Genomic DNA, 10,179 nt, shown 5'->3' on the forward strand with positions numbered 1-10,179 from the left:
ATCTCATGGAGGTGGGCTCCTCTCACTTGTGGTTCAGACGAGGTTGTCCAGGCCTGCAGGATTACCAGGAATCGCCCAGACTCCAAGAGAGGCACTGGTTGGTATCAGCACCATTGCAAAGGCAATCCTTTATTCTTTACTGAGAACTGGGCTTTGCAGAACATTGAACCCCGTTCAAGCCGCCCTCCTTGGGCGGGAATGCCCTAGGTGTGAGGGAATGTGTGTTTGGGGAGGTGGGCCTGGTTGTTTCTGGAAGCAGCCCCAGCATTTATGCGGCCCGAGCCAGGCCAATCCTGTTCTGTCCTCGATCGAACACGGTGAAGTACACCTTTAAGAAGACATCACCCAGGATCCAGGTCTGGCTCTCGGTCAGAGTATCCCCCATCACCTCAAAGGTGCTGTAGCAGAGGTTATTATTAGCATCCTGGGGGAGGAAAGACACAGCCGTGAGCCTGAGCCCGAGCACTCACCTGCTGCTGCCCAACCTCTGTATCCAGATCTGCAGCTTTTGGGTTTCATCTCCCGCCTTAGGTGAGAGCTGAGTGGCTCTCTGAGCAGCTGTGGAAGTGGGGTATCCATCCAAGAACCAGGCAGACTGTAGCCCCCCTCCCCCCTCCCTGCTGTTTCTTTCCTTCTGCCCCAGGCTGGCTGTTCTCTCTGCACAGAAGGCCTTTTCTTGCCCCTTTCCCCACAACCTGTTCTTTTTTTTTTTTTTTTTAATTTTTGTTGTTGTTGTTGCTATTTCTTGGGCCACTCCCGCAGCATATGGAGGTTCCCAGGCTAGGGGTCGAATAAGAGCTGTAGCCACCGGCCTACGCCAGAGCCACAGCAACGCGGGATCTGAGCCGCGTCTGCAACCTACACCACAGCTCACAGCAACGCCGGATCCTTAACCCACCGAGCAAGGGCAGGGACCGAACCCGCAACCTCATGGTTCCTAGTCGGATTCGTTAACCACTGCGCCACGACGGGAACTCCTTTTTTTTTTTTTTTTTTTTTTTAATTCTTGTTGTTGTTGTTGTTGTTGCTATTTCTTGCACAACCTGTTCTTTAAGGCTGCGCTCAGCGCCTCACTCCCCCACCCCCACACGGATGGCCTTCTGGATCCCTGCTCACCCTCCTTGGCCACTCCAGGCTGAGTTGGGTCACTTGGCCTGGTGCTCCCTTGTCTCTAGCCCTTGTCATGCTGGGACTTCCCCTGGCATCCCTTGGCACAGCCCCCAGGGGTGCCGTGGGCACGGAGCCCAGTGTCGATTTGCCTCCACCCCAGAGGGGCTTCTCACTCCTCCAAGAGGCTGGGGGTTTAGAATCATTGAAATTCCCTCTCTTCTTCACAGCCTTCTTTGAGCTCCTTCAGCCTCCTCTCAATTCCCATCGGGAGCTGACGTGCATTAACGCTCAAGTCTGAGCCAGGGGCTGTGCAGTCACTGTGTCCCCTTCATGCAGGAGGGCCTCCAAGCCCTGCACAGGGCTGGTCTGGTGTCCCAGCTCCCAGAGCGGGACCTGGGGCTTACGAAGGGCAGGTGCAGCCTAGGACTCGGGAAACCCTCTAATCATCATCCAAACCAGGGCACTTTGGAGATGGGCAGGGAGACTGTGAACCACTCTGGCGGGACAACACACTGGCAGTGTCCTCAGCCACCCCCTTGTCCCTCAGCCTGATGATCACAGGGATTCTGTGTCATCCATCTGTGGGCCCTGGTTGACCGGAAGCTCCTTGAGGGCCCAGGCCCTTAGTGGTCCCCTCTCCTTGTGCCTGGCACTGTGCCTGCCCGGGGTGGAGTCTCCATCTTTATTTCAGGATGGTGGTTGTCCTAGTCTTCCCTTTGCCTTCAAGAGGCTGGTTTTGTGGGAGGCCCTGGCCCCCTCTCCAGCCAGGGCCACGTGGTGGTGGGTGGTGGGGTGGGAACTGCAGGGGTGCATCTTGGCCTGTAGAGGGCCCCCTCCTCCTGGCATCAAGCAGCGCACTGGTGCCACACACTGCAGATTTAAGAACCAGCCCCCAGGGTTGGCCCCTCACCTTTCGGATGTAGGTACGAGCTGGCACTGGGTAGTCGACATTGTTAATGGTGAAGACGATGTCAGGGTAGGTGTCCCTGGCATTACACTGGACCAGGTACTGTTAGAGGAAGAGGGAGAGAGGTTGGCTCAGCTGATCCTTCCTGGGAGAAGAGCCCCAGAGTGACCCTGTGGCCTGATACTTCACCTCTTCCTGAAGGGGCACTGCGTTCATGAGAGAATGGATTTTGTCCACTTCTGCGTATGGGCCAAGCAGGTACGTGGTCCCGGTATCCACGATGGCCTGGCAGCCGCGGAGACAACCAATAATGTGCCCTCTCCAGGTGATCCTGAGAGACAGTGGGACAAAGGGAGCTCCAGGGTCACGCTGAAGTCTCCCACTGCTGCCACTGCCCCCACCCACGACTGTCTCCAGAACAGTCCTCCAGCTCTTGTCCCCACTCTGTTTTCCTTTGCTCTGGTCATTTCACTGTCCTTGATTTCCTTTCAGTTCCTGAATGCACCGGGCTCATTTGTGCCTCAGGGCCTTGGCACATGCTGGTCACCCTGTCTAGAAGGCCTCCATCCCCTTTGGTTGATTTCTCCTCATCATCTGGGTTGCAGCTTCATTGTCACATTTCAGGAATTCTCCCGCCACCCCCTCCCATCTCCCGACTAGATCATTCTCCACTCTTGGCCTTTCTCTGTACACACTTCCTCATGTCTAGCCTGGAGCAAAGTGGTAATTCATTCTTTGTGGGACTTGTTTCCTGAATGTCCACCTTCCTAGATGCTAGGTCTGTAAGAACAAGGGGTATCCTCAGGGCCCAGCACACAGCAGATCCACGCCATGGGTTTGTTGAATGAATGAATGAAGACATGAATGAGGGACAACCAGAGCCCTGATTCTGGTGTCTGAGCAATAACGGGTCAACACCCAGAGGGACGGTGGAGATTCTCTGGGGCAGCAGATGCTCAGAGTGGTGGGGAGGGGGACACAGGGTGCCAAGGGAGCGGCTGTCCCCCAGCCCTGCCCCCTGGGCTGGCTCAGGCACTGAGGCTCCTGGGCAGGTGATGACTGAGCGGCCCAGGGGCCTCCAAGGGACATGGAAGCTCTTGTGTGAGGGGCTCAACTCCTGCCTCTCGTTCTGAGGCCACTCTTGGATCCCAGCTCCCTGGTGGTCTCTGCCATAGCCCCTGTCCCCCTGTGTGCCTGGGATGGGGCTGGGTGGGTCAGGGTCAGGAAGTGTCTCTCTGTCTGATGTGCTTTCCAGTCTCAGGAATGCAGCCAACCTCTCTGCACTGCTGGGTAGCTTCTCCCTAAGGAGACCCGTTTTCCCAGTTTGTCCAGGACGTGTCCTGTTTCCCACTGGCGTCCTGTGCCCTAATCACCTGCTTGGGCCTGGGTAGCCGAGGACGGTTGGTCATCGTAGCACCAGCCTGCTCAGGCTCGTGGAAGTCTCCCTGATCCTCCTTTCGGGACACTTCAGGGACCTCAACCCATGCTCCCCGCCTGCCTCTCAGCACGGAAGATGCAGTGTCCCTGGTTGCACAAGCATTTCTGGGCCCTTGTCAGGACCCTGGTCAGGAGGCGTGAGTGAATATAAACTCTGAGAGGTGTGCGTGTCTGTCTGTGTATCTCTATGTCTGTGTATGTTCGTGTGTCTGTGTGACTGTGTGTGCCTGCCTGTGTGTCTTTTGTGCCTGTGAGTGTCTACATTTGTCTTTGTGTTTCAGAGCGTTGTTTTGTGTGTGGAGTGTATGTGTATGTGTGTATCTGTGTGTGTGTGTGGTGGTGCATCTGTGAGTGCATGTGTGTGAGCCTGTCCATGTCTGTGTGCATGTGTGGGGACATCCCTCAGGGTGGCCCTCAGAGGGAGGGGCTTACCTGTCCAAGGCGATCTGCCAGTAGTGGGGTTTTGTCAGGGGCACCCACTTGAGCTCTCCTTTGTAGCAGCATTTCTTCACGCCACCAAATATCACTGCACTGCCCTCCTCCTTCCTGTTGAGAAGAGGAGAGGGAGAGGGAGGGCTGAGTGTAGGAGAATAATGGGTGGCTTTTCTCAAATTCGGCCACACACCAGGCACTGTTGAGGGCTGTGTTTATCCACCCCTCACAGGCACTGCTAAGATCCCATTTTACAGATGCAGGAATTGAGGCATGGAGGGTTGAGTACCTGACTGGCTAATGAGTGGCCCAGAAGAGGTTTGAACCTGGGCATCCTGGCCAGGCTCTGAGCACCCACCCTTCCTGGAGGGCCTGGTCCCTTCCCGCAATCAGCCTGCTGAGAGAGTCCCTCAGGGGACCCCAGCCTGGAGGGCTGTGGCTTCCACTGGGCCAGCCTGTCAATTTTCAGGAAAGCTGAGACCTGAGGTCACTAAGGGCATGGATCAGGCTCACCCAGGGCCAGGTTCCTGGGCCTGTGACCTGAGCCATCCATGGGCCCCCGTTCAGCAGGGCCCCGTGCCTCTGCCATCTCTGTCCTGAAACTCAAGCTTTTTCCACAAGGGGTCCCACATGTTCCTTTCGCACTGGCCCCTGCCAGTGCTCTAGCTGCTCCTGGGCTCCTGGTCAAATGTGAGTGAGGAAGAAAGAGTCCCCCCATCCCTGTCCTCCCTTCCTTATCGAATCCGTCAGCGAATCCCGTTCTCTCCTCCTCCCACCTGTATCCTGACCCCTCCACTGCTCCTCCTCCTCCCTCCACCTCTCTGGACCAAGTGCTGCTCTTGGCCCCAGGAGCATGGCGTGTTCCATAAACCTTTATTTACCAAATCTGGGTGCATGGCCAACTGTGGCCTTGAGTCCCATTTGGTTGATCTTATTCTTAACTATCAGTGTCTAGAAACATCTGCATCACATAGTCTAGAATTTTTCATGCAACTGAAAGCGTCGTACGGCTGATGTGGCGAGAGGGCTTGTCTAGCTGAGACTTACGTGCTCAGGTAGAAGGCAAAGACAGGCTCAGAAATTTGCCCTTGCTTCTTTAGGTTGTCGAAGATGGGGGTGGTCCCTTTGAGGGCGAGGCTGGGAAAGCCCAGGCCCAGGAGGCCATCAAAGACTCCATGTTCAAAGGCCTCACCGGTCTCCAACTGGCTCAGGCCAAATACCTGGTTCATGGTCCTGAGTCTGCCGATCTGCGGGAGAGGGGGTGTTCCCACGTGGATTTTTAAGCAGGTCTGGGGCTGGACTGGGGTGAAGGGGATAAGAGATGCCATTAGCTTGCAGAGAACTAAGGCCTGCCTGGGCCCTGGCTTGACCATAGGCTGAGCTGGACCAGGATTTGCCTCCATTTGTGCAGGGCTGTGGATTTCAACCCACAGCTGCTCCATCTGCAAACACTGTCTGTAGTTAGTAGACTGGCCTTATGCCCTCGTCCTGGGGGGAGAGTGAGACTCAGGGCAGGATCAAATGGTTCCCACCTGAGGAGAAATGAGTAGAGGGCAGGGTAGCTTTCTCTTTGGCACCCCTGGGATCTGATGGCAGAAAGGGATGGGTTCGTTGCTATGCGTTGTCGATTCTGCATCTACACAGTAAGACAAATGCCCATTGTAAAAGGTAGCTTCAAGGTTCTTATGAAAATTCTGCCGAGAAACATGCGGGGTGTGTGTGTGTTGTGTGTGTGTGTGTGTGTGAGAGAGAGAGAGAGAGAGAGAGAGAGAGAGTGAGCGACAGAGAGAGAGCGACAGAGAGAGTGAGAGAGAGAGACAGTGAGAAAGGGAAAGAGAATACCCTGGCCCTTTGGAGGAGGCGGCCTTAGTTTTAATTAGATTCTCCAAGACCACCTAGAGTAAGAGTGCACTTAGCAGGTTGCTCCCACATCTTTGGCCCCCTGCCTCCCCTGCCTGAGTGCCTGAAGCCCTGGGCTGCTCCCCAGGGTCCCCAGATCAGTTTTATTCTCTCCCCCGAAAGCCCCACAACAGCTTAGTTCTGACTGGCCAGCCCAGCTTCACCGCTTACCAGATGGGTGGGTGACCTTGGCCAAGGCCCTTGTTCTCTGCACCTCAGTTCCCTAATCTGTACAAAGGAGGTAATGACAGTACCTGCTGCAGGGGAGAGGGGCTGCAGAATTAAACAATGGTCACAGTGGAAGTGCCTGGCACAGTGCCAGGCCTAGTGGGGGAACAGAAATGTGTGTGTTTTACTCCCCCCCTCCCCGCTGCCAGCAAAGTGACACCTGAGCAGCAAATCCACACGCAAACATTTCTCTGGGTTAGCTCTTCTGAGAGTTTGCGTGTCAGCAGGTGCACTTCCTCCCCAGGGCAGGTGGGGGGCGAGCCACTCGGAACTTTGGGAAAGGCAGGCCCTCCCAAGGGATCTGTGTCTGCCTGGGAAGCAGCAGTCCCTTCCAGGGCCAGCCCTGCCTGAGCTTGCAGTTTCCACATTACCCGAACAGTGTCATAGCCAAGGAATCCTGAAATCTTTCCAGAGCCGTATTCCAACTCGAAGTTTTTGCCCGGGAGGCGGAAGGTGCTGGAGCGGGCAGGTTTGAAGGATCTGTGTGTAACTGCAGACAGAGGAGATGAATTTCCATCAGCTTGCTGAGGTCTGAGGAGGGGGTTGGGGCAGCACAAGGTGGGCAGGGAGGGCACTCACCACAGGCCTTGCTTTTGCAGTAGACGGAGGGCACCCACAGGTCAGCTGAGCCGGTGTCAAAGACGACGCTGAACTGCTGTGGGGGTGTGCCGATGGTGATGTTGCCCACGTAGGCCATCTATAGGGAGCGAGGAGGGGTGATCAAGGCAGGCCTGGGTGCCCTGGTCACCCTGGTTTCCCAATGTGCCACCAACCTCGAGGTGTCCCATGGCACCTAACATCCCTTGTGCACGGCCCCACCTCACAGCCTGTGCTCAGACCAGTGTCTCATTGGAGCAGCTCTCCAGTGTCCCCCTCAAGGCCCAGCCTGAGCACTTCCTTCTCCTTCCTTCACCCAAACTCAAACCTTGTCCTGTCAACAGCACGCAGTTGGCCCTTTATTGCGACATTCATTTATTCTTTGTCTGTGTCTCAGACTGAGATATGCATTCTTGAGAAAGATAAAGGCCTTTCTCAAAATCAGTAGCCATGGGCGTTCCTGTCGTGGCTCAGCAGTTAACGAACCCGAATAGTATCAATGAGGACACGGGTTCCTTCCCTGGCCTCACTCAGTGGGTTAAGGATCTGGTGTTGCCATGAACTGCAATGTGGGTCTTTAGACACAGCTCGAATCCCCCCGTTCCTGTGGCTGTGGCGTAGGCCAGCAGCTGAACGTCTGACTTGATCCCTAGTCTGGGAACCTCCATATGCCATGGGCGTGGCCCTCAAAAGGCAAAAGAGACAAAAAATAAAAAATAAAATCAGCAATCATAACCATAGGGTATTAAGTTTTTATAGCATCACCCACCGTAGGAGCTCAATAACTTTTACTCGTATCATTTTGGGGTCTACAGAGGCTGGATGGACTTCCACTGTCTGTGGCCTCAAAGTTGCTTTGCAGTTGGCTTTATTGTTTAGTTAGACATGACTCACCCTTCATCTGTAACTAAGTGGCTCCCTTAGTTCAAAAAGAAGAATCTTGGGAGTTCCAGCTGTGGCTCAGCCATGAGGAACCCCCCTAGGATCTGTGAGGATTGGGTTGGATCCCTGGCCCGCTCAGTGGGTTGAAGAATGGCGTGGCCGTGAGCTGTGGTGTAGGTAGCAGACGTGGCATGAAATGCCTTGCTGTGGCTGTGGTGTAGGCTGGTTGTTGGCAGCTCTAATTCAACTCCTAGCCCGGGAACTTCCATATGCTTCGAGCGCAGTGCTGCCCCGCCCCCCAGTCCCCCAAAATTTCCTCTGGCACAGAAATGGAGGTTTACCTGCCACCGGGTCATCTCTGGGCCCAGTCACCACAGACCAAGAGTTGAGGGTGGGAGTGCCTTCTCCTCTGGGTGTGAGGCGCCAGATCCCCTGTGGTTCTGCTTCCTGAAGGGGCCCCAGCCCCAACATCCCTCCTGGCCCCTCCAGGGGAACCCCAGGCTTGACCAGAGCACCAGGGGTACCTATGGGGCCTTCATCCCCTTTCACTCACATCCAGGTAGTTCCTCAGCGGGTGACAAGCGATTTTCTGGTTCTGGATCATTTTGTAAGGATGTTCCTTGAGGAAATTTTTCAGCAAGCCTTTTTCTCTGAGGCTTTCTCGGACGGACTTGACCTTCGTGAGAGGGATCCTTTCACGGTGCATTGGGAAAAGGAAAAAAACAAGAGATAGCCAACAGCTGCCCATGTTGTAGAAGGACTGTCACCCTCCATTGTACCGACGCTGTGTGTTTTCCAAGCATTGTTATGAGGAGTGTCATCCTGCAAAGACCATGGCAAGGGCCTAGGTTTGAATACAGGTTCTTTCCTGTAATGTTGCAAAAGCCATGGGAGCCCTTGGAGCCTCAGAGCCTCCAGTGGCACCCAGGTTGAATGCAATAGCCCCCGCCCCCTACATAGAATGTTCTGGCTGTTAAGGAAGAGGATGGAAGTCATGTGCCTTATGTGTGGGAAGTCTCCACCATGGTAGCCGATCCCATCGCTATTGTCATCCAAGAGTATCTGCCTCACAGTAGCTCTGGGAGGAGGCAGAAGGGGGATCGTGATCCTCTTTTTAGAGAGAAGGACTTTGAAATGCAGGACAGGGAGTCTGTGACTTGGCTGTGGTCATACTGCTTGTTAGAGGTCGAAAGGCCTAGCAGTAGGCCTCCTGATCTTCCTCCAGGGCTCAAGCCGAAGAAAGGGATGAGAGATGGAGCCAGGAGATGGGGAATAAATTGTGCCAATTAAGAGGCTAGCGAATGAGGAAGAATCAGACTTGAAAGGAAAATGAACAAAACCTCCGAGTGTTCTTCATGGGTAGAGTCAGCCAGAGAGTTGGAGAGAAAGAAGAGAGATCCACAGGTGAAGCCCTAGAAACTCATAGACACAGAAATGGAGAGAGAGCCGAGAGAAGACCTAGGAGCAAATGCAGGAGAAATGCTTTCCACGGGACCTCAGTGACAGTTGCACAGGATGTGCACTGAACAAATCCAAGGAGTGCCATTTTTCATATGGGTTGTGATGGGACTGGTGCCCCCAGAGTTGTGCAATTCTGCAGGCCTTCCCCAAGACCCTTGGGCCCCATGGTTCCCATGCAAAGTACTTATCAGTCAGTGAGAGCTGAGGTTTAAGACTGTCAGGAATGATGGCATTCCCTTCTAACCCCAATGTGTGGAGGAATAAGAGGATGCCAGGGCGACAAGAAACCTTCCATAGAGAGAGATGCTGTCAGTTCTAGTCCCCGTACTTACATGACTAAGCAGTCTGAGAGGGCCACCAGCCCAAGGATCACAAGCCACTTCATGCTTCTTTCCTGGGTCCAGGTACTCAGGAAAGAGGGAGTTCTGAGCATGCAGTGGTGGCTGGAAACTCCTAGTTATATATGCTCTGACATGCCTGTATCGTCCCCTCTCGGCCACCAATGGACCTGATAAGAAATACAGACCTCCTGATAAGATCTTAGCCTCCATCGATATCTTTGGCGGTGGACTTGGAAAATTCTCAGAATCCAGAGATTCTCCTTCTATGTCTTCCTTGGGGCTTAACTGCACAACCAAATCAAAGTGCGGGGACTAACAAAGAGCTGGGAAGCTCTTGTGACATGGGAGATGAAACACTGCTAATAATGTGATAAAAATAAGTGCTGGGGGCCATGCTTGACATTACATAGTTTTGTGTGGTCTTGGCAGCCACTTTGTGAGGTGTGCCTTTCTGTCCTCTGTTGGAGCAGGGATTGTGAAGAGTTCAAATGGCAAAGTAAAGACTTAAGTGCAGCCTCCTGACATACAAGTGGCTTTAGGTAGGGACCCATGGCACAGATCATGGCACCTGGGATGCACATCCTCTTCAGAAACCAAGGCTAGAGGGAATTACAATGGCCCAGTTTTAATATTGGAAGAAATGGGATGCATGAATTCAAAAGATGTTTGTTTATCCAGCACACATTAATGGAGGACCCTGTGTGCTGGGGTCCGGGTTAGATGCCAGGAAGTCAAAGTTGAGTAAGACACAGGCAGTCCTTGTCTTCAGGGAGCTGGCCGTCTAGGGCAGTTCTCAGAAACGCATGGCCCAGGACACAAAGTCAATGAATGGCCTGGTTGGATGGGCACCCTGGGCTGGGGCAGCCCCTACTCAGCTCCAACCAG

General features: G+C 54.1%; 1 protein-coding gene across 1 annotated transcript; it reads right to left on the reverse strand.

The window, feature by feature from the left end:
* On the reverse strand, positions 269 to 9,356 carry LOC110259249 (pregnancy-associated glycoprotein 2-like). The gene is made up of 9 exons (XM_021082952.1): positions 9,286 to 9,356; positions 8,046 to 8,184; positions 6,593 to 6,710; positions 6,385 to 6,503; positions 4,934 to 5,133; positions 3,887 to 4,000; positions 2,207 to 2,348; positions 2,021 to 2,119; positions 269 to 424 (listed from the first exon to the last, which is right to left on the reverse strand). Exons 1-9 carry the CDS (start codon positions 9,336 to 9,338, stop codon positions 269 to 271), a joined length of 1,140 nt encoding a protein of 379 aa, XP_020938611.1. The 5' UTR covers positions 9,339 to 9,356.

The sequence above is a fragment of the Sus scrofa genome, chromosome 2, assembly GCF_000003025.6.
Source record: "Sus scrofa isolate TJ Tabasco breed Duroc chromosome 2, Sscrofa11.1, whole genome shotgun sequence".
In the NCBI taxonomy this organism is placed as follows: Eukaryota; Metazoa; Chordata; class Mammalia; order Artiodactyla; family Suidae; genus Sus; species Sus scrofa.

Bases quoted from the DNA above. Each gene is read 5' to 3' on its own strand.
- LOC110259249 (XM_021082952.1), bottom strand. From the start codon at position 9,338: ATGAAGTGGCTTGTGATCCTTGGGCTGGTGGCCCTCTCAGACTGCTTA. The intron at 8,185-9,285 runs GTAAGTACGGGG...GCACCGTGAAAG, and splicing joins CTCTCAGACTGCTTAGTCAT to GATCCCTCTCACGAAGGTCA. The intron at 2,120-2,206 runs GTGAAGTATCAG...TTCCTCTAACAG, and splicing joins CAGTGCCCCTTCAGGAAGAG to TACCTGGTCCAGTGTAATGC.